This window comes from Andrographis paniculata, unplaced genomic scaffold (genome assembly GCF_009805555.1).
Source record: "Andrographis paniculata isolate CXL003 unplaced genomic scaffold, ASM980555v1 Contig62END, whole genome shotgun sequence".
Classification (NCBI taxonomy): Eukaryota; Viridiplantae; Streptophyta; class Magnoliopsida; order Lamiales; family Acanthaceae; genus Andrographis; species Andrographis paniculata.
The window spans coordinates 5,760,282-5,783,466 of record NW_026137598.1 but is presented as its reverse complement, the minus strand read 5'-3'; the positions used below and the strand labels follow the sequence as shown (position 1 = coordinate 5,783,466).

Below are 23,185 nucleotides of genomic sequence, written 5' to 3'. Positions count from 1 at the left end.
TGTTTCAAGATTTGATATTTTGAACTCAAAGTAATTCTTGTATATTATAAATAAAAAACAAATATTGATTTGATAGTTTGTTTATATATATATATATATGTATGTATATAAACTCAATAATATAAAAAATTACTTCAAATCACAAGCAAAGAAATGCTTAAACTTTTTTTTTTTTTTTTTTTTCCAATGACGTAGGAACCTGCAGCCCAGCAGCTACCCGAAAGTGCGCACTCAGTAAACCCCGGCCGGACCTAATACCCTGCAAACTAGGCCCGACAGGCAAATCACACTAGGTGAACGATGTGTGGCAGGTGACTTGAAAGAAATGCTTAAACTTTGACTTAGCTCAATGTTCAAATTCAAATTGGAACCACAATGGATTTTATTTATTTATTATTATTATTATTAAATAAAATATTTTTAGAGTTACTTTTAATTTTCTTTTTCTTGTTCTATTTTCATTATAAAAAAATAATAATACACGAAAAAAGCGCGACAAGACATTTGGAATAAGGAGAAAGATCGAATAGATACGATGCAATTAATCCAATCTAAATTTAAGAGGTTTGCAAGTCGAATTTTTGAGTTTTAGCTTGAGTAACTTACCATGGTCGATTGAGTAATCTTTAGATATCTATTAGATTTTAGTTAATGTTGTCTAGACTTGGATTGGAATCTCTCGATTGTATGCAACGAACCTTAAATCTACCGTGTAAATACAATTTTAAAGTAATTATTCTTCTTTTTCTTTTCTTTTATTTTATTATTATTATTTATTTTTTTTGCATGGGACAAGCACCACGATAGTTTAAACAAAATTTTTGGTCTAAATTATATTTTCAATAAAAATTTGTGTTGCGATAATTTATATACATGTTTAAATATTTTAGTGACAACAATAAATTTAAAAAGAAATAAATAAATTTGATGATATACGCGCACAATATGTGTACATATATAACTAAAGTCGCAAATTTTATAAATGCGCATTGGTTTGTTATGTATGAAATATTGTAATAATGTTATAGATTTTTTATTTTTATTTTTATTTTGGATAATAATTTTTTTTTGGGAACAATGTTAAATAATTTTTGTTTGAAAGAATGTGACACGTGGATTTGTATATCTAAGTGCAGCAGTGTATCTTGGGGGGTGGGGATGATATATCAGATCCAATCGGATACACCTAAAATTACATAAATTAAGATGATTAAATTAGATACCATAAATTAACTGTTTTCACAGGAGCATTAGAAACAAGAAAGAAGTCAATTAAATTAAATAAACCAACTTAGATGTATATTAATTAATTAAAATGTAAATAATAATAATAATAAGTTGAATGAATGATTGATTGATTGATTGAGATTAGCTAAGTTTCATTTTCAGTGCCTTCTAGGGATTTTATAAATTATGTGATAGTACTATCTATATATTATTATGGGCACAGCTTTTAAGTGAGTTGCCTTTCTCTGCCCTGCCCTGCCCTGCCCTGCCTACCCAATTGTTGGATCACGATGTCTTCCTAACCTATGAATTGATTTGAAACTAGCCATAAAGAAACTTAATAAATAAATAGATAAAATTAATTAATTAATTAAATATATTATTTTATTTTTATATTATAAAATATCACATGAAATTATTATTTGAATTAAATCTAAAATTATAAGTCATATTTTCTTTTAATCAAATATTTCATGTTATCATTTTTATTCGTATTATGATAAGTCTAATATATTTTATTTTTAAGTAAATGCAAATACTCTTAAAATTTATAGTACTTATTTACATTAATATAATTACATCAAATTAGAATAGAAAGCACAAGAAAAATCTTTATACAAAAAAGTACCACTAACTACTGTATAAACTATTATTAGTATTATTAATATTAACTGATACAAATCCCGTTAGGGATGGCCTGGTGGTGTAAGAGTTGAACGTGTGACCATGAAGTTATGAGTTCAAACCCCCGATGCCAAAAAAAGAAAATATATTAACTGATACAATGTGTATTCTTTTAAAATATTTTTTCAATATAAAATTTTAAAACATTAATATATTTATTATTTATATATTATCTATACATTGTGTATCTCACAAAAAAAATATTAATTCAAACTATTTCATAAAATAAATACACCACTTTGTTCATTTCCTATACTATTCTGTTGTGCATTTTAAAATGGGATGATTAAGAAATTGGATACTAATGGCTTATTATTATTATTATTATTATTATTATTTTAAATGGCGTATTAATTATTATTTGATCCTCGATTTGAACTATGTGCAACATACCTCCTAAGTACTTTTTCCTTAAAAATTTATTAGATAAAAAAATTATTTGAATTAAAAACCACTTCATCAAATAAAAAAAATAATAATCTGTACAATTCCTAATTAAAAAAAAAAAATACATTATCTTTTTTAAAAAACCATTATATCAAAATATTATTTGAATTCAAATTTAAATAAAAAAATTAATATCTTTTTACAACAAAATATTACATTAATTTATGTAATTCGATTTTGCTAACTAATAAAAAAAATGATTATTTTCCAATGAAAAAAAAATATATCGATTTATTATAATACTTAGCTGCCCTACGTTTATCATTTAAAAATTGTCATTTAAGTTATTTCCCCCTATAAATAAAATACATTCGTGGGCTAAAACTAAACTATATTAACAAATTAAATGCAGATTATAAATTAACTGAGGAAGCGATATAGAAACTTGCAAGCCCGGCCCAGTAGAGATAAATAATCCCAAAAGAACTGTAGCCACCAATAACCTAACAGGATTTGCAGTAGTGTTATGCTCTGTTCTACGGCTTCACCTTTGTTATTCGAAATTCCAGCACTTCCAAAAACATATCCAAATACATCCTAAATTATCAAAACATTGGATGCAAAAAAGTATGTAGTTGGTTGATTAGTGAAGAACTGTCGCACCGTTGCAGCGATGATGAAGATGATTGGGGGAAAAAAAGATGCAAATGAACTCACAATCACACGTGTTTGTGCGTCTAACTAAAAAACAACAAGTGCAAGAGCAACATCAATCATCAAAATAAACATTGTTTCACAATTTTTTTAAAAAAAAAATATTCAAAGAGGAAATGTGGAGCAGTTCAACGTGCTAGTTGTTAAAACAATAACGACATGTTCAATTCTTCAGCTAGATAAGCATTTAGGTGAAAAATGATTCAAATTCAAAAGATCTGTAACAGATTTTAAAAAACACACATTAATCCCCCAATCTCAATACTACCACTAAGTAAAGTTTCAAGTAAAATATAGAAACCAACTCCTCTCGATCAAAATACGGATCCAATCAAAAGAGAGGGGGAAAAACACTATATCATGAATTAGGAAATCCAAATGAAACAAAAGTAAACAACCAGACTAGAAATCTACAGATTCCAGATTCGTCAAATTAAAATAAAAAATGAAAGCAAATATTGTAAATATAGAGAAATGTCATCCAATAACATTGAAGCTCGACTCCATGGATACCGAAGAGAAGAAGGCTCAAGCAGAAAGGATGGTCGTTTACTCTGCGCACAGATAAAATCTCAGAAGTCATTGCGAGATCGACTCCGGAGAAGAACTATGTGCGGTTTTACATTCACAAAATATTCAAACCTAAACACCATTATAGGAATGATAATCTCAGATCCCTAATGGATGAGTTTTGCTCGCCTCAAAGTGGAAATGGAATGGCGGTTCTGGGCGTTTGCTTGCCCTTTTATACAAAACTCCGGCTGACCTTAGGGCTGACGTGTGAAGTACGCCGAATTTACGGATTTACCCTTTTTTGTTCACGAATATTACTCGCTGCGATCTTTTGGGAAACCCCTAGGCTATGTTTAGACAATTTTGCATGTTTTTAATTTTTTTTTATTATAAATAAACTCCATTTATACGATTTTAATATTTTTTTTATTGTTTTATATTATATTAAAAAATAATAATATTTATTAAGTAATTAATGTGTATAAGAAATTATTTTTATTCTTTAATTTTATATTAAAATTAATTATATATAATGATTTATTTATAATTAAAATAAAAGTCAATAGTATTTAATATTCTTATATAATTAATTTTATTAAAAAATATTTTAAATAAAACAGAAACAATATTTTAAACTAAAACCGATAAAGTAAAACTCTCTTTCCAGTATTTTGTCTCAGAGTTAATAATTAAAAAATGTATTAATAAAATAACTATAATTTAATAAAAATAATTATAGATTAAAATAAATAAAAAATCTAATCAAACTTAAAAAAATAAAATTATAAATTATAAATTTTAAAATATGATTAAATGTATAATTATATTTTATGCCTGGTGGCGTAAAATTAGACTTTGACCATAAGATCATGAATTCAAACCCCCTCCATGTCTTAGGTCATCTTGCCGTCGTGGGACGAAAATCCACTATTTATCCTTTTTTTTTTTTTTTTTTATAAAACATCAAATCTAATATCTATTTTTTTATTTTTTATATTATACTAAAAATAAATTTTATATTCAAAATATCACATCACGTACAACTATTCAAATTCAAAATTTTTACTATTCAAAATTCCAACTCAAAATCCAAACCCGAACAAACGCACCCTTTTAACATACCTGAATGGATTAGAAGAAATCAAACATGCAAAAGCTCTCTCATTACTTCACTAATCAATCAAATCCCCACCTATTTACTTGATTCAAACCCACAAAAAGATTGTCATCTTTCGAGTCCTTTTTTTTTTTTAAAAAAAAAAGCATATAATTCATTAATTTCTTAAAAAAATCGAATCCAAATTTTCTAATAATGAAAGCTATATTTTATTTGGAAGTCCCAACCAAACAAAAATTCAGAAGATAGAAAGACAGAACAAACAAGAAAAGCCACCAACAACAATAACAGAAATATGCTTACAGAAAAAAAGAGAAACTTATAGTTAGAAAATCGCCCGAAAGTGCAATGCCGACGAATTCACTTACCAGGCACCAGCAATAGTTGCATTCAGGCGAAGAACCTTGAATAACAATGTCACGTAGAGAAGGAAAACAACAATAATAAGTCATCGCCATTGATGGGTAGGAGAATGTGACTGCAAATCAGTCGTAGCTAGCATTCAAGAACTGCAAGAGCTTATTCCGATTGCTCTCTGCCATTTTGTCTTCCTTTGTTTTCTCAACCTTTAATAGTATCTACAGAAGGGGATGATAACATTGTAATACTGTCAATGTTGGCGATACTATAATCCATACCAACATAAAGAATTGTGTAAAATAAAGCAGCAAATTGCTCAATAGCATCATAAACCTCAGGAAATTCTTGTAAAAAATGTTTTCAACACATTAACTATAAAATAGTCGAAAGAAGCATAGAGCAAGACTTGCCCCCTTCTTAGCTCACCATAACAAAAATCTACGACATCATAACTCATGAAATCTTCATCAAAGTTAAAACTTTTGTTTGAATAACTAATTGGAGAAAAGATTATTGATTCAATAAATTGAAGAGATACATTCAATTTTAGGAGAAAAAGGGGTAGCCATACCTTCTTCCCAGAAACCGCACTGCGGCGAGCACTGTCGTCTTTCTCTTTGTCCCTTCCCAGAAACTGGATGAGATGTAGGTAAGGAATTAAAAGAAAATTCTAGCATTTCAAAATCTACTTGGGTAAATAATTTCAACACTCCAAAAAAAGCAAAAACCTTCGAAAGTTGAACGGGACCACTGAGCTCTTCCTGTTGCTTCTGTATGTGACTCACAATGGCAGGACAAAATCAAGCCAGAAACATCAAGCATCCATCCCAATCAAGATGCCAGTCATCATGTCACAAACACCAGCTCCAATTTCCAAGAGCCATTCATAAAAGGCAGAAAGAACTATTAGATCCCAATACATTAAACAATCGTGTGGATAAATAAGAATCTTTTCTGAGGAAAACAATAATGAAATTCAATATCCTTCAACTTAAAATATATATCAGGGGGGCAAAAAATCATTAATGAAATTTTGGTGAGTAACTGTAACAGGGAAACTGCCGAAGAGATTGCAGTGGTGTACCTCCTTTGTTTTTTCTTTATCACGCTTGTGTTTGTGAATTTTTACCCTATCTTTCTTCTGGAATGGAGAAGAACAGTTAATAAGTAATCATCAGGATTGATATGCATATACGAACAAGTAACAAAATTGCTAGCATCACCACCTTATTTGATTTATCACTCTGTTTATGCCTCTTTGAACGGTGAGATGCATGATGTTCACTGTCAGAGGAACTGGAATACAAAAACACAAAATAACTCAAACTAGCAAGTATAGATTAGATTCCTATTAAATGATGTGATCTCTCTAAATAATGAAGATGTATACAGGCACAGGAAAAACATGCGCACATTAGCACTTCTCTTTGTGCGTCGATAAATAACATGCTTTTGGAATTAATACGAATGCGGCTGGGAGCTGATCAGATTGCAATGGAACCTCAATAAAATATGTCACATTTATTGTATGGAAAAAGATATACATGTAGTCAACTTTTCTTTATATGTCTGTCAGGTCCAATTTAATGGTGCTTTACGTCTAACCATCCTGACTTTTTTGAAGGCGTTATATATGACATAATGTTTTGAAGTTTTGCAGATGTCAAATGTGCTATCCTTAAGTTCTACGTAAGCGTACAATATCAGAAGGGTGTAAAAGCGACGGTTTTGCTTTAATAAGTTTTGCACATTACAGTGCTCCTGATTTCTTAACGACCAAATTTTCCTTAAGTGACAGATCTTCCACCATCAAATACAGCAAGGTTATGAGATATGGAGATGGATCAGATAAATGAAAGTGAAACCACTAAAAAATCCATAAGAAAATAAACACAAAACAAAGCTAGATCTTTAAAAAACGCATCTTTTCATGCAATGTGGCTTCCTTCACCAAAATTTTAACCATGATGCAGATTTCACTTAATGAAAATTAATACTTCCAACTTTACCAGGATACATTCTGAACTAATTGCTTAGGTCTTAAGCTTGATTGTTTTAGAACAACATTATATATCAGACTAACCCTTTTCAAATTCATGTCGAATAGCATCGTTGAGCCCTTTGCATTCTTGCACAATAAAAACAATTAAACCAAACTATAGAATCTGGGGTAAAAGATTGAAACTAATGTGGAACTTGCAAGATCCCATTGCTAGAGTTTCTAATCGGGAATTACAACTCAAATATTAGCAATATAAATCCAATAAAACAGCATCCGAATAACATCATCTCAAACCAAGTCACAGATCGGTTCGTTAAATTTAAAAGGGGGGAACATAAAATAATCCCTAAATCCGAAGGTGTATAAAAGAAACAAGAGATTCAAGAACACGCAAGGAATATAGATAAAGAATAGAATCCCTAAGAACGGAACCTGTAGTCTCCGGACGAGGATGAAGAAGCGTGGCCTTCCGATGACGACGAAGAATGACGCCGACGGCGACGCTTCGAGTGAGATCGACTCTTCTTGCTAATTTTGTGGGAATCCCTGCTCGTTTTAATCTTTCGATTCTGTCTTCTGCGGCGCCGGCGCCCATCGGATGAGTCGGAAGACGAGGACGATGTCGTAGGGGACGACGAAGTGACCGCCATGGAAAATTAATATCTCGTCTGCAGCGCTAGGTCAAATTGTACGCCAAATAGCTTCCGGTGGATTTAAAGACGCAGGAAAATGTACGATACGACGTCGTCTAAATAAAGAGTTTTTCAAGATTGTAATTTTGGCCCAAATTTCTTGGAATTTTGTAGATATAATGGTGAAATAGTAAGGGTGTTATCTTTTAATAAAACTTACCTAATTGTTTTCTAAAAATATTAATATTATATATATATATTAATTATTTTTATATTTTATATATAATTTTCTATATTTCACGATATAAATATATCAACTCGAATTAATATACCTTAAATGAAATTCTGTATTTTAATACTTATTTAATATAAATATAAATAGATATAATTATTTTATTATAAACATAAAATTTATTTTTTAATTGTATAAAATAAAAACTTTAAATTCAAATTTAAATTTATAACTAAAATATCATATTAATATTTAGGAAAAGAATTAATTTTGGTTTCGATATAATCAAAATTTATCAATTTTGGTTTAAATATAAAAACTCATCAATTTTAGTCTCGTTATAAACAATTTCAATAAATTTTAGTCTCATTGTAAACAATTCTAATCAATTTTGGTCTAATTATAAACCATTTTCACTTATTTTGGTCTTACAGTTAAAAAAAACTAACGAAAATTACTGACGTAGACGTAACGAAATTGACGTGGCAAATAACCTGGAAAATATATGATCGTTTATAATTATACACGATAATGATAGCGTACGGTCATATATATTTCATTTTACAATTATACATGCTTTAATTCTATGTACTTATCAACATAGTGATTAAAGTTTTTTTTTTTTTTTTTTTTAATTTAGTCTTGTATAAATTTTATATTTAATGTACTATTTGTTTTAATTTAATATTTTGTAATTTTTTATTTAATATAGTAATTGTTTTTATATTTAACTTGTAAAAAATAAAAAAAATAAAAAAATTACTCCCTCCGTCCAATTGAAAGGTTACCATTTTTCATTTTCGTTCGTCCCAAAACAAGGTTACCAACTTACCATTTCTTAATTTAGTAATTGTACTACCTACTTCACATAATAAATACCTTTTCAACTTACAATATATTACACAAATACCATTACTTTTATATTACATCATACTAATAGGGGTATTTTTGTTTTTTTTACTACAATCCAATATAATACTAATATTAAAAAATCTACGTGCAAAAAGCGAACGCCACTTTTGTTGCAGGACGGAGGGAGTATTATTTTTTATATTATAAACATTCTATTAAATAATACTCATTCCGTCCCAAACACCTTGCAACATTTCTAAAATAGGAAATAATTAATTATATTTAATCTCTACTTCACACTTTATCCCCTCACATCATCCAAATAAAAAAATAAAATATATATTTCTCTCTCCATCAAATCACCTAATTTTTAAATTATCTTACTTAATACTACCCTAAGAACCCGTGCCAAAAGTAAATATTGTACCTTATTTGAGACGGAAGGAATAATATATAATTGTGTAAATAAAAATAAAAATTGAGTGTAAAATATAAATATAAAAAATTATTTAAAATAATACTCCATATAAAATAAAATATTTAAAAATTATTCTCTTTGAAGTAAAAAACTGCAATATCTGTATTTTTGGAGTCTTTTACTACTGCTCATCGAAATTTCTCGGCACCTATGCCAACTCCACTGTCATCACAGCAAATACTTTAGTAACATCAAAATTGAAGCATGTGCCAAATAAAAAATGACTTAAGTGTTATTGTATATTACTTCCCGTCAGTAAAATTTAATTATATTTTTTTGGAAACTAATTTTCAGAGACGAAGGAACTATTAGATTTACTTTCGTTATTACACAACTAAGATATGAGTAGTTAGATGAATAATTAAGTTATAATATAAAAATACTATTTACGATCATATATATATATATATATTCTGATTATTTTAACCATTTTTCTATAAAAATCCAAATAAAAAAAGAAAAAAGAAAAACAAATTCGAGAGATATAAGTACCACCACACAAATGTGTATTTGCAACAAAAATATATTATTATTGTATTCCGTCTTCCCTAACAAAAAAGAAGTCATAATAATAATAATAATAATAAAATATTAAAATATTATAATAGTAATATAATAATAGTAATAATAAAATATAATATTCCCCTCTAAACTCAACTCACTTTGCACGTATATAGTGAAAACATTAATGTGTTGTTTTCTAGTACAGTGCTACAAATTAAGTGAAGAAGAAGAAGACGATGATGATGATGATCAACACATCCAAACCAGGACACTATCAGGTGGTTTCGCAGCATTACATACACATATATTTGTATGTATATATATATTTGAGAATTAATTAAAAAATATTTAATTTTGTTATCGATTAAATATATATATATGTCAAATAATTTTATATATTATGTGCATTTTTTAAAAATATTATATATGAAGCGACAACTCTAGTAGGGAGACGGCGCCGTCGCCGGCGCGGCGCTGACTGGTGACGCCGCCACTGGACTCGCCGCCGGTCTGACGCTCGGTGCCGGAGCCGGAGACGCCGCCGACCTTGGTGGTGCAGCAATGCCGGATGGACTTGGTGCGGCCGCCGGAGTGAGACTGGGACTCGGTGATGCTGCCGGGCTCGGGCTTAAGCTCGGCGCCGCCGCCGGACTGAGAGTCGGGATTGGGCTCGGCGCCGGAGAGTCAGTGGACATCCATAATTCCCAAATGCTCGATTTTAGATCGGAAGGCGACGCGCTGGGGGCTGGGCTGCTCGCCGGCGGGGAGACGATGACTGTGTCGGAAACGGGGACGGCATGGCTGGGCGGCGGTGCGGCGGCGGCGGCCGGCGGCTGGTGGGCCTCCGATCCCAAATCTTTGTTCTCCTCCTGCGAGACGGGAGAGTATTTGATGTTGGGATCCTCCTTGGGCACCGGGAAGATGAACCCGCCGGCGTAGGGGACCTGAGCCACCGGAATCCATTTATTGCCGTCGAGGAACGGCACCGCCGTGAAACGCTGGATGCGCTCCGGCGGCAGCTCCTTAACTCCGGTCCACTTGACGCGGGACGTCTTCGGCGCCGCCGGGCCGCGGTTGTTGAACTCCGTGTAGAACAGCGTGTCCAGGGCGAAGGTGGCGTTCCACGGCAGCCATCCCTCCGGCTCGACGAGGGAGTCGAGGAACGACTCCATGATTATCGTCCTGGAGAACTCCTTCCATGGCCGGCCGAGGTAGGTCTTCACGGAGGACCTGGCGACGGGGTAGTACTCCTTCGCCGCCGTGATGGTGCAGTTCTGGAGAACCAGCGCCGTCGGCTGCCGGACCTCCTTCCTCCCCTGCGCCGTCACGATGCACTGCTGATTGTCCAGCGGCTTCCGTACTAGAAACGTGCAGCCCTGGAAGACGGCGGCGCTGTCGCCGAACACGAAGTCGATCGTGCCGGAGATGACGCAGTTTCTGTAAAACTGCCGGTATGTGTGCGCGTAGACCGTGTCTTGGTACCCGTCCATGTGGCAGTTGTAGAACACCGTCTTGTCGGCACTGACGCGCAGCGCCACCGCCTGGTGCTTCGCCGCTCCGGCGGTGTTTTCAAATCCGATGTCCCGCGCTATGAAGCTGTCTCCTTGAACAGCTACAAATTAAAAAAAAAATTGAAAAATTAAATAAAATCCCCAAATCGATAAAATTAGGGTTCTCTGTGTGTGTGTGTCCGTACCGACGGTGGCGGTGTGATAAGTGCTGGTGCCGTCGATGTAATTTAGGTTTCCGGTGATCCTAGTCCGTGTAGGGCCGTCGCCGATGACGATCAGGTGAGTCAAGCTGCTGTTAATCTTCACAATTTCATTATAAACACCTTCCTTAATGTAAAGCACAAACGGGTGATCGCTATTCTCCGGCACGTCTTTTAGCGCAGCGTTTATGGTGGTATACTTGCCGCTTCCATCCTTGGCGACGACAAGGTCAGCCTTAATCTTCTGCGGCGGCGCCGCCAGCAGCCTCCGCTCACCGGCGTCGATCCAGTCCGGCAAATCAAGCAACCGCCGGCTCTTGAAGCTCTGAATCCCCATCCCTTCCAGAAACGTCGAGAGCTCCTGGACCATGGCAAGGGCATTGCTGGTCATCTGCATTCCCGTGGTGAGCGCCTCCTTCATCTTCATCCCGGCCTCGCCGGCGACGTCGTCGAATCCATCGAGGCAGGTCTCCTGGTGGGTGATGGCGCCGCTGAGCCAAATTTTGAGATCCAGGAGGATATCGTCGACATTGGTTATGTCGAAGGTATTAAACTTGGCAAAGGACCTTTCCAAATCGTATCCGGCCCTGGCAGCCAGCTCCCGACACGTGTCCAGGGCGGATTTGGCCTTCGGGTCCTTCTCGAGGTCCTGGAGCGTCGTCGAATTTTGGGCGGCCTCCTGAATGTACTTAAGCGTAGCCTGAAAGACGACCCGGATCAGCTCCTGCGGATCGGTGGCATTGGTCCCGGAGGCGTTAAGGCTATCGACGCAGGCCTTTTTATAATCCGTCGTCTCGCAAACGGCGGCGATCGCCTTCTTCGACGACGAGACGTCGGGGCCTTCCGACTCCTCGCCGGCGTCGCGGTTGACCACCACGAGCGCCACCACCATGGCCACCAGGATGAGGGAGCACACGGTAACTATTGCAATCTTCTTCTTGCTCTCATCCATAATAATTTAAATAAAAATTATATTTTTTTTATATATTTTTTAATTTTTTAGATTTTTATAGATGGAATGTATGTTTAAATTAAATTAAATTAATATGTGTGAAAAATGAATTGAGCACGATGGAGAAAGGCCTGTAAGAGGACAATTCTCCCCTTGGTTAGGAATATGTAAGGGGCGCGTGCATTAACTACAAGCCTTGAAACTCCAAGGGAGAATTGGGAGCTGTGGGGTTTGTTATAAAGACAACTTTTTTTTTTTTTTTTTTTAAGGAATTATTAGGAGTGCAAATTATATGGGCTGCCCTGTGTTAGGGTACGGTCGACCATACTAATAGCACTTTATTTTGTATTTGATTGAATTGCAGCCATTCTGTTTTTTTTTTGGAAATTATACACTAAATGTATATTGCTTTGGTATTTTTGGAGTGTTGAATTTTGTTTTGGAAATGTGGTCACCCTTCTTCTTTGTGGGTGTTTTGCTAATTTGGGACAAATGTAACAATTTTCATTACTGAATGTAGGATAGTACGGATTTGGTTGCGCGTTGAAAATACGGACGGGAATGGAAACGGTTATGGATCCTGACCCGGATCCAACAAATTAAATTTATAGTTAGAATTGTCAAAAATTAATTTAATCTGAATTTGAACCTTGACTCCAAATAGTTGGGTTTGAATTGAAATTTTTGATCTAATTAATAATTGGATTAAATCCGTTTAAATGAGTAAAGTTTATATCCAAATTTTTAACTTGGAAAAATCTGTCTAACCTATTTAATTATTATTATTTTAAATTTAAATATATTTTTTAAAATTTTACCAATTCAATTTAAATATTCATGGCCAATTTTATATAAAAAAAATTAAGCTAAAATTTTGTTAATTCGACTTTTACACATCAATTTCATGATATGAATAAATATTTTTTGCTTTAATATATATATATATAAAGGGGTTCATATCAAATATTTTCCAACTTGTTAATAGCTTACCTGAATCCACCTTATTCGTTTGACAGTCCTGGCTGTAGCATTGCCGGGCCAAGATGGAGCCAAATTGGGTCGGGTCGGGTCTGCTACCCAAATCCATTTTTACCCCAAAGATCACACAAAACTCTATAGTTAAAATAATTTCACTAGTCCAACAACTAAATGAAGATAATTGCAATTGCAATACAAACAAAAAATCTCAATTCAATTCAAGTCCCCCAAAATGATCGCATTCACAATCACACCCCAATCAAACCAAACCAATTAACATCAACAATCAACATGGGTCGATTCTAATTCGAAATCAAAGTTTTGTACAGCTTCTCCCCGCCTTCTGTCTGAGAATAATTCCAAGAATTCTGAGGATGACCCATACTACCATCCTTCTCCTGCAAGGCCATCACCCGATTCGCGTCCCGATACCACGGCCGGCCGACGTACGGCGAAGAAGAAACAAACGACGACGACGAGGGATGGACGATAACGGACCCCCAGTCCCGGTCCCCGATCTTGGCTTCCTTCACTCGCCGCCGCACCAGGAGCCCCCCGACGTCCTCCCTCTTCATCTCCGATACGCTGCGGAGGATCGAGTGGCACAGAAGAAGCGCCGTCACCGCATCCTCTTCCGGCTGTATCTCGACCACGAGTAGCTTCCAGTTCAAAACACCAGTGGCTTTCCCCATCGGGTTTTCGTCCGAAACTCTGACCAGCGTCGCGAATTCGTCGTCGTCATTGTTTGATTCTTTCTCGTCGAGACCGTATTGTAATTGTCTCCCTTGCAGTAGTTTCAGCGAAGGTTCCTATCGATATGCAAGACGATCATCGTTAAATATCGAGATTCGGTCGAATAATCCGAATTTGGCATTTTTTTTAATCTTACCGTTGATTCGTTTACGACGTCGAATCTCAACGCCGGAAATGGTTTCGATGTGTCTCGTTGTATTAGCAATTCGTGCCCCGTCGATAAGTTCCACGACGCTTGGAAACCTTCCCGTGCCTCCTTTGGCGTCGCGGTTCCAACCACATTCCCTGTACTAGACATTCGTCACAATGCAAGAACGCATTTAACGATCAAAAAACGACGATCGTAAATTCCAATTCGAGTGTATAACGCATCGAAAGGGTAATTATATTTTACGCACCAGATGATCTCCCGATTGAAGTCGAACCAACAACGTAGGACCAAGAACCTTCCCTTATCTCTATAACCCGATCCTTCGAATTAACGGCTCTAGGAACTTCGCCACCTCGTCTCCAAAAGCCTTCTCCAACTCTATTGCATTCGAAAAAAGAATCGATAACGAGAAAAACAATGTAACAATAACGAAGTATGTCACAACGCATTATTTCTTTACCTCATCCGAACAACGAAACATTCTCTCCCGGCATGATCCAAAACGGTACGGGATAACCACCGTCCTTCTTGAGGCCGGTAGTGATTCATTTTCAAAATCACATCCGATATCATTGCTCCCGAGTCGTCCGTCGCTCGGTCCGACACACATTTCAACAAGTAGGGTCCTTGAACCGGCGGAGTTATCGAAACCATGATCCGTAATCGTCCGTCAATCTCCTTGCCTAACGTGAGCGTTTGCGCTCGTAATACATCGTTCCAAGAAAACGACACACTCTCGAGCAACGAGCTGCCTTTAGAGAAACGACCCCCGCGGTAACGAAGCTCGACGATCAACCCTTTAGTCCCGAACTCGCAATAAAGATGCCATGCCTTTTGCCACGACTTCGACGTGAAGCATGACAACGGGAGATCGAGTTTCAGCTCACGATGACACTTCATAGTGCGGAGGCGAAGAAATTCTCTCGATGGGTCTCTTTTCCCCGGCCGAATATTCGATGTTACTTTTATCGACAAACATACCTAAGATCATACATAACATCACAACATCAGCTAAAAAGATAGTAACTTTAGTTCAATTACAACACCTTATTTCAATTTTCATTAAAATTCAATCAATTTTCATGTCAAATTTCGAGAAACCGGTGGCGAAATTGCGAGTTAAACTAACCTCAAATAAGAACCGGGGCATCAACGACTTGTACTTTGTGTTGACGTCGATATCCGTCGTGTCCCAATAAAATGGAGGCTCGTTGACGGTAGGCTGCGCAATTACGGCCGCTCCGCCAGCTTTCTCATACGGTTGATCAAAAGTTCGGTCCCACAACATTTTTGTCTCTTCGACGTCCTCTTCCTTAACGGTATCCCGCAAAACAATTATTTTCTCCATATTGTTGTCCAAGTTCTTACAATCCATCGCGTACATGGTTGGATAGCTCTAATAAACCGACAAATTAGGACATGATTACGTTAAAAATGAAATGAAATGTACTAACTTCCAATATTTTAACTAATCACCCGAACTTAAGATGTACGTACCTATATATATATATATATTTACGAGATTGTTGTAAAGAATCATGCATATGCCAAAAGCGAACAAACAAAGAGGCAATGGGGACAAAAGTTAGAGAACAAGAATGCACCAACAAGTCATATGGTCCATGTGCCGCAACCCTTATTCTATTACACAACAAAACAACCTTTGATCCATGAACTTTTGTCTAGATTCTTACAACTACAATCCTCATCATTCATTTCTCTAAATCCACCAAAACCATGGCTGCTTTTATTCCACAATCTTTCGAATTTGATCATCGATGAGAGTGATTCGCAACTAATTAAGTGTGTCTAGTTTAGTCGAAATTAACCAGCATTTTCCAATGTTGAATTAGTCTTGTAATAATTCTAACAATCAAAAGCAAATCAAGAACATTGCAAAACTGACCTTATGAGTAATCCACATGAGAAGAATGTCGGAAGTGGGAACCAGGGAAGAAGATTCGTCCCCAAATCGATGGACCATGTAAATGAAAGCTTTGTACCTCTGCTTGGCTGCCACCAAATACACCATCTCTGAATAGTACGGCTCCCTAAACCCCTTGCAGAGATCTCTATGGACCAAAACTTGCTGCAACAGACAGTCATTACTACCTTCGATGTTAGTACTCGGAGACGACGAGGACGACGACGAGGACGATGAACAGACATTCTCATCCACATCGGCTTTGTTCTCGAATGGCTCTGTCGGAAACCTACTTTCCCAGATCTCCCTGCATCTCTCCACCGCGTAATCCTCGTTCTCCTCGTCGAATATGGCTGCCTTCCCGATCGGCTTCGAGAATCTCGACTCGCAGTAATTTTTGTATTTGATCTTAAAAAACACGAAACAAACAAAACATTAATTACTTTTTAAAAAAAAAAATGTTAAAATTAAAATCAATTGGGGATTTACTGGATTGAGAGTGTGGCAGAACCAAACCCATTCGACGTCGAGGGGGGGGAGGATCATCGGCGGCCGCTGCTCCGTCGTCAGATCAGAAATCAACGGCATCCAGAGCTGGTCGTATCTGACGATGGTGATTCGATTCGGACAAGAGTTGAGAACGAAAGGAAATATATTGAATTGAATTAATATTATACTCCATTTTTATGTAATGAATTAAGGAAGTAATTAACCTTCTGACGGCGTCGAGGAGGGCGGGTTTCCGGTGCAGCCAATGGGAGGCCGCCACGAGGCGGAGGAAGCCGAGGAATCTTCTGGCGGCCGCCACCAGATCGACGGCGAACGACGCCCTTTCGTCCTCCGATATCTCGCTGAGGCTCCGACCAGACATAACCACCTTTTTTTTTCCTGCTGAAAGATAAATAAATAAATAAATGGAGTGGAGAGGGAGGAGGAAAGAGTAAAGAGTGAAGGAAGCAGAGACGGTGACTTCCGATCGCACTGTGAGAAAGAGGAGAGAGAGAGAGAGAGTGGTGGAAGAAAACGCTGCGAAAAGTGCAGTGGTGGTCTGTCTGTCTGTCTATGGGGGCGATGGGGAAGACGACACGTGGCCAATTTCGAGGTTTGGTGGACTGACCAGGTGGGCTCCACTTATGTGCAATTTTTACTGTACCTGTAAAAATGTGTGTGGTTCAGGGATTTTGAAATTTATCTTTTTATTCTATTACTTCTGCATCTAATTATGTACTGATACAATTTTATTTTTTTTTTAAAATAGATAAAAATAAATAAATAAATAAAATTATTTAGGGCAAAAAAAACAGTAGAAAAAATATTATTTTTTCATTATAAAAGAAATAAAAATAAATTTTAAATAAATAAAAAAAAAAAGTAAAAATGACAAAGGTAGTATTATTTTTTGAGAAAGATTAGTGTTGATTATATATGGATTAAATTTAAATTTAATAATTGTTATGACAATAGGGACAAAATTGTCATTTGATTTTCCTCTTCTTTCTTTCTTCGTCCACCTCTCTCGTGCTTTGCCTTGACATATTAAGACTAAAAATGCATTAGAGTTTTGGTGGTAGTGGTTGTCTATATTGGATAGTTAGAATTCCTCTATATTGGATTTGAATATCAAATATTTAATTACAAATTAAAACAAAACTCATACATTGATACCTTAAAAATAATAATAATAATAAAATCAATTGATAGTAGGCTCCACGATTTAGATATGATTTTATTATGTTTTTTTAAAAAAAAAATAATTTGGGTATTTTTGAAATTTTATTAATAATAAAAAATTAAGTATACGATTACTTTGCTAAGAGATATGCTCCCTTCTTCCCATAATAAAATATCTATTTTTCTATTATAGTCCGTCTCATAATAAAATATTCATTTTTTATAGTAACTGTAGTATATATCTAACATTACATATACCCTTACAATTTATAATATATTATACAAATGCTATTACTTTTATATTACACATATTAAAAAGGTTATTTTAATAATTTATATTTTATTCCTACTATATTTCAATATAATACTAATATTTTTAAAATTACGTGAAAAAATAAATGAATATTTTTTTATGAATCAGAGGAATTGTAATATAATAGGGCAAAAATAACTCTTTAATATATTTGAAGAGGAAGAAAAAAAAAAAAAACAGCATAAGAAAATGGGAGTAAAGGAAATGTTTTGTTTAGTTTGTTTTTGTCTTTGTTTGAGTGCAATACGATAAACCTTACTTAATTTGTCCTTTTTTTATGGAAAATTAATTATATATTTTAAATTTTAAAATTTAATTTTTTTTAATCTTAATTAAACTATTTAGTTATCTTAATCTTAATCTATAATTATTTTTACTAATACATTTTTACTAATTATACTTTACTTAAATTTCTGTGTCTACAGTAATACACTCATATTACATGAGACGGAGGGAATAATAATAAAAAAACAAATATAATTATTGGAAAGAATAATAATTAATGGAATATTACTTTGTTAGTATTATATTGATCCGCGTGACTCAAAAGTTGGTGAATTATGAGCTATTAAAAATTACAGTATGGACGAATTTATATCAAAAGTTGACCAAGTGTGCACACTTCTTTTGTGATTTCTACTATTTTTTCTCGCATATATATATATATATTTAAATTAATATACTGTACATATTTATTATTTTTATTATTTTCTACACAATTTTTTATATTTTATATCAAAAAATTTACTTGTTATCAATTTTACAAAACAAACACACCCTAATTTTCTATTTGTTTAGACAAAATTTTTGAGTGTTTGATATTATTCTTATTTTTATAAAATATTCAATTTTTTTAATATTAAATTAAATACTATTTTTTATTATTATAAAAAATTTTAAAATTTCAGAAGTCTTTTATCTAAATAAAGTATAAAAAATTGTGTTTCTAATATAAAAACTAATATTATGAATTGAATAATTGACTTTTTATAAATGAATAATATATATATTATATTAATGTATATGTATAATTATTTTTTTTTATAATATTTATAGATAATTGTTCATTGGAAAAATGCCGAGTGAAGAGACTAATTCTCTACTCTCTCTATATATATACATGGTAGAGATCACATATTAAAATAAATATTCAACATCTATAAAAATTAATTATTTTAATTATATTGATAATATAATTTAATTTAATGATATAAATTAAAATAATTATATTTGAGGTACAAGAACAATGAAGATAAAAATATACTTTAATCATATAAATTAAAATAATTATATTGGAGGTACTAGAACAATGAAGATAAAAGCACAATCAATCAATACACTCAAATATTTTTTTTAGTATTAAATTTTTATTTATTTGAAAAAAAAAATAAAAAAATTAATATATATATTATATTTTAAAGTTATGTAAAAATAAAATATAAAACATTTAGTTCGACATAAATTTGATCGGATGAATTTTCAACATAGAATATATATATTTGAGATGTATATGAATTAACTTCAACTTCATAGTGCCGTTGCTCTCATACACTTTTATATAAATTTGATATCAACTTGATACGATTGTCATCGGCTTCTTTACGATTTATTTTTCTTTGTGTTTATCGATTTTTGTTTTACCTTTGTGTCGCGTCCAAATTTCATGGATTTTTTATCTTTGGGGTTTAGATTGCCTCCTAGCTGTAAAAACCTCCAATCTTTACTTACAAGTGTTGCTTCATTCGACGGCTTGGAGTCTATTAATTAAATTATAACTAAATAAATTTTTACTCATTTTCATTTTAAGAATTATTGATTTTGAGATAATTTGATCAAAACTCAACATCAACAACAACAACAAAAAAAAAATGCAAAAATCTAGAAAAGGGAAACACATTGGTTCTATTATTGGTAGGTAATTTCACATATATCACACTGATGCAAAAATCTAAAAACCAAGAAACACATGATCTGCTTATATTTTTGTTAAGTAGTAATAGTAATTCTTGATGATCTGATCTGATCTGATCCCTCTTCTTCTTCAACGTAGGGTTTCCTGAATCAACGAATGCAACTACAGATCAATTCCCTTTTCGATCTTCTTCATCGATCAATCGGTTCTCGTCGGCGTTCTTAATGTCAGAGCTGCTAGAAAACTACTGTAATCATCGTCGTCGTCGTCCCTCTTCACAGCAATTTCCAATTTCCGGACGAACTTCTTCTTATCATCTGTAGATGACGATAAAAAGTAGTCATCGTCATCGTCGTCGTCGCCATCGCTGCAATTCAAATTAAAATTCAAATTGTCGTAGGGTTTCCTCAGTGCAGCAGAAGGAAGTGGAAGCAAATTGGCAATGGTTGCCCAGTTACGAACTCGTCCCGCCGACAACGAAGCAAAGGGGCGATTCATCATCTCATAGTAATTATCGTTGAGCCTCCGATAGTTTCGATTCCAGTACAAGCGATTCCGGCAAGCATCCGGCGACCTCCCCGGCATCTGCTCGCTGATCAAGAACCAGTCCCTGCCGTGTTCTCTCACAAGCCTCAGCAGCTCCTCTTCTTCTTGGTCAGTCCACCGCACCTTCGACCGCCGAGACGCATGCAGCTCCACCGCCATTGATCACTAATTGATCAAATCCCTAGCTAACCCTCTCAATTGGGAATTGCTACGAACTACTTGCTGATCGATCAATTGGATGTTTTAATTTCCAGCTCAATCTAATTGAATCGAACCGAATCTAATCTTCTGAAGAATATGCACAGCAGAGAACAGTGATGGATCTTATATATAAAGAAAGGAGTGTTTGTGTGTATAGTGTTTCCAGTTGCAGGGAAGCCTGCGGTTGACCTAATTAACTGCAAGCTAGAGACGTTAGAGCGGGGAGTAACCGTTTAACTATTATTATTATTATTATTTTATTATTATTATTTACACATATAAATAGATATGTAACTAACTAAGTATTTGAAACTTATCCAAACAGTGCTATTAACGATTTTTGGTAGTTAGCATTTGTTTGGATTAACGAATAGTCTTTTTTACTCTCTCTTTCCGCTTATTATATTCATATTTCTATCTTCCGTCAAATTTATTTTGTCACTTTTATTTTTTAAAAAAATTATATACTTTAATTTTATTTTATTTTTTTAATTTATATTTTCTTAAATTTTAGTTAAACTAATTAATTCAAGTCGAGTTACTAAACTCGACATCTTTAAATCATCTATGTTAATTATTTGACTTTTTTTTTTTTATTTTTGCAATTAAAAGATTATTTATATGATGTTTTTAGTTATATACACACTTGCATGCATATGAATCATAATACTCTCTCCATCTACCACCAATGTATTAGTTTATTTTTTTTGCCTTGTAAATTTTAGTATATTAATATTATATTGATATATAGTACCATTACATGTATAAAGATTATTTTATACCAACATTTATACTATTATTTGAAAGCATTTGTGTAATATTATATGAAGGACGAAAGTATTTTTATATTTGAATAGAAATATATTTATTAAAAATGAAAACAGATATATTTATGAATAAATTAAAATGTCAAAATAGATAAATTGAAGATGGACTGAGCAAATATAAAAAATAATATTTTATTAAATTTTTAATTTAATAGAAATCAGATGTTTATTTGCCATGCCTCAACACTCTCCCCCCGCGGACCCACCCGTAACGTCCGTCGGCACATCTAGCCCATCCAACCACACTTTTTTATTAAATTTCTTCAACAATGTATTTCAAAAAATAAAAAGAAAAAAAAATAAAAAGAAAAAGAAAAAACCACATGCAAAAAAAAAATATATATATATAGAAAAGGGAAATTCATTGGTTCTATTGTTGCTTGCTAGGTAATTTCACATAAGGAGAAAAAAAAAAAAAAAGGAAAAACTGAAAAAACAAGAAACACATCTGCTTATATTTTTGTTAAGTACAAATAGTAATTCTTGATGATCTGATCTTATCTGATCCCTCTTCTTCTTCAACATAGGGTTTCTTGAATGAATGCAAACTACAGATCAATTTCTTTCTTGATCTTTTTCATCGATCGATGTTTCGAAATTCGTCTAAGATCCTGAGTTCGCGGCGGCGTTCTTAAAGTCAGAGCCGTTAGAAGACTAGTGTTACCATCGTCGTCGACGTCGTCGTCGTCGTCCTGTTCCCTCTTCACCATCGGCATGTCCTCATTCTTCACAGTAATATCCTTCTTTACGCCACTACTACTACCAGGCGTCAATGGAAAATACACATTATCGTGATGATCAATATCCAATTTCTTGACGACCTTTTTCTTATCATCTCCAGCAGAAAAATCAAGTGACGACGAAGCGACGTCGTTTTCGTCCTCGTCTCCAACTAATGGAGGGTGATTCAAATCAAACTTCAAATGGTAGGGCCTCCTCCCTGGAGGTGGAAGTAAATTGGCAACAGTTTCCCAGCTATGATCCGTAAACCATGGCTGATTGATCATCAGATGGTAATTTTCGTCGAGCTCCAGGTAGTTTCGATTCCAGTACAAGCGATTCCGGCAAGCATCCGGCGTCCTCCCCGGCGATGGCATCTTCCCGCTTACTACGTGCCAGTACGTGCCGTGTTCTTTCACAAGCCTTAGCATCTCCTTTTCTTCGTCTCTAGTCCACCGCCTCTTCGACTTCGACTTCGACGGCGACGGCGACGGCGACGACGACGGCGGCGTCTCCTCGGCAGCCATTAATGAACAGTTGATGAAATCCCTAACCCTAATTAGGAATTACTGGTTAATGATCGATCAATTCTACTTCTATCTAAACTTTTCAAGATCATATATGCATGTGCGATTAATTGGAAGAAAGAAAGAAATGGGTGTTTTAATTTCCAGCTCAATCTAATCGAATCGAATATAATCTTTTCAAGAATATGCACAGCAGCACAGAGATCAATCTTATATATATATGTGTGTACAGTGAGACGTTAGAGAGGGGAGTTACCATTATTATTATTATTACATATTTACCCAATTATGAATAGA

The 23,185-nt window shown here is 34.3% G+C and overlaps 3 protein-coding genes across 5 annotated transcripts; all 3 read right to left on the bottom strand.

The window, feature by feature from the left end:
* Positions 1-4,903: 4,903 nt before the first annotated feature.
* Positions 4,904-7,706, bottom strand: LOC127260651 (uncharacterized). Its single transcript, XM_051288489.1, has 6 exons — positions 7,437-7,706; positions 6,229-6,298; positions 6,087-6,143; positions 5,731-5,772; positions 5,574-5,636; positions 4,904-5,220 (listed from the first exon to the last, which is right to left on the bottom strand). Exons 1-6 carry the CDS (start codon positions 7,652-7,654, stop codon positions 5,128-5,130), a joined length of 543 nt encoding a protein of 180 aa, XP_051144446.1. The 5' UTR covers positions 7,655-7,706; the 3' UTR covers positions 4,904-5,127.
* A 2,436-nt stretch (positions 7,707-10,142) lies between these two features.
* LOC127260448 (putative pectinesterase/pectinesterase inhibitor 28) lies at positions 10,143-12,365 on the bottom strand. The gene is made up of 2 exons (XM_051288181.1): positions 11,399-12,365; positions 10,143-11,314 (listed from the first exon to the last, which is right to left on the bottom strand). The coding sequence occupies exons 1-2, from the start codon at positions 12,363-12,365 to the stop codon at positions 10,143-10,145; spliced, it is 2,139 nt and encodes a 712-aa protein (XP_051144138.1).
* A 1,148-nt stretch (positions 12,366-13,513) lies between these two features.
* On the bottom strand, positions 13,514-17,169 carry LOC127260650 (glycine-rich domain-containing protein 2). Of its 3 annotated transcripts, none has more exons than XM_051288487.1 (8): positions 16,885-17,168; positions 16,661-16,775; positions 16,154-16,579; positions 15,377-15,643; positions 14,708-15,228; positions 14,495-14,625; positions 14,233-14,381; positions 13,514-14,152 (listed from the first exon to the last, which is right to left on the bottom strand). In XM_051288487.1, the coding sequence occupies exons 1-8, from the start codon at positions 17,040-17,042 to the stop codon at positions 13,646-13,648; spliced, it is 2,274 nt and encodes a 757-aa protein (XP_051144444.1). In that variant the 5' UTR covers positions 17,043-17,168; the 3' UTR covers positions 13,514-13,645. The 3 variants fall into 3 exon arrangements, 2 of the variants coding, with proteins under 2 accessions (XP_051144444.1, XP_051144445.1); XM_051288488.1 differs by having other exon boundaries at positions 16,688-16,775; XR_007840761.1 differs by having other exon boundaries at positions 14,006-14,152; positions 14,233-14,386; positions 16,885-17,169.
* Between the last annotated feature and the right edge of the window lie 6,016 nt (positions 17,170-23,185).

Excerpts from the sequence above, each read along its gene's own strand:
- LOC127260651 (XM_051288489.1), bottom strand. The coding sequence starts at position 7,654 with ATGGCGGTCACTTCGTCGTCCCCTACGACATCGTCCTCGTCTTCCGAC. Across the intron at positions 5,773-6,086 it reads ATAAAGAAAAAACAAAGGAG|AAGCAACAGGAAGAGCTCAG; the intron begins GTACACCACTGC and ends AGTCACATACAG. Across the intron at positions 5,637-5,730 it reads GTCCCGTTCAACTTTCGAAG|TTTCTGGGAAGGGACAAAGA; the intron begins GTTTTTGCTTTT and ends CATCTCATCCAG.
- LOC127260448 (XM_051288181.1), bottom strand. The coding sequence starts at position 12,365 with ATGGATGAGAGCAAGAAGAAGATTGCAATAGTTACCGTGTGCTCCCTC. Across the intron at positions 11,315-11,398 it reads TTATCACACCGCCACCGTCG|CTGTTCAAGGAGACAGCTTC; the intron begins GTACGGACACAC and ends TTTAATTTGTAG.
- LOC127260650 (XM_051288487.1), bottom strand. The coding sequence starts at position 17,042 with ATGTCTGGTCGGAGCCTCAGCGAGATATCGGAGGACGAAAGGGCGTCG. Across the intron at positions 15,229-15,376 it reads TGCCCCGGTTCTTATTTGAG|GTATGTTTGTCGATAAAAGT; the intron begins GTTAGTTTAACT and ends GTATGATCTTAG. Across the intron at positions 14,153-14,232 it reads ACGTCGTAAACGAATCAACG|GAACCTTCGCTGAAACTACT; the intron begins GTAAGATTAAAA and ends GCATATCGATAG.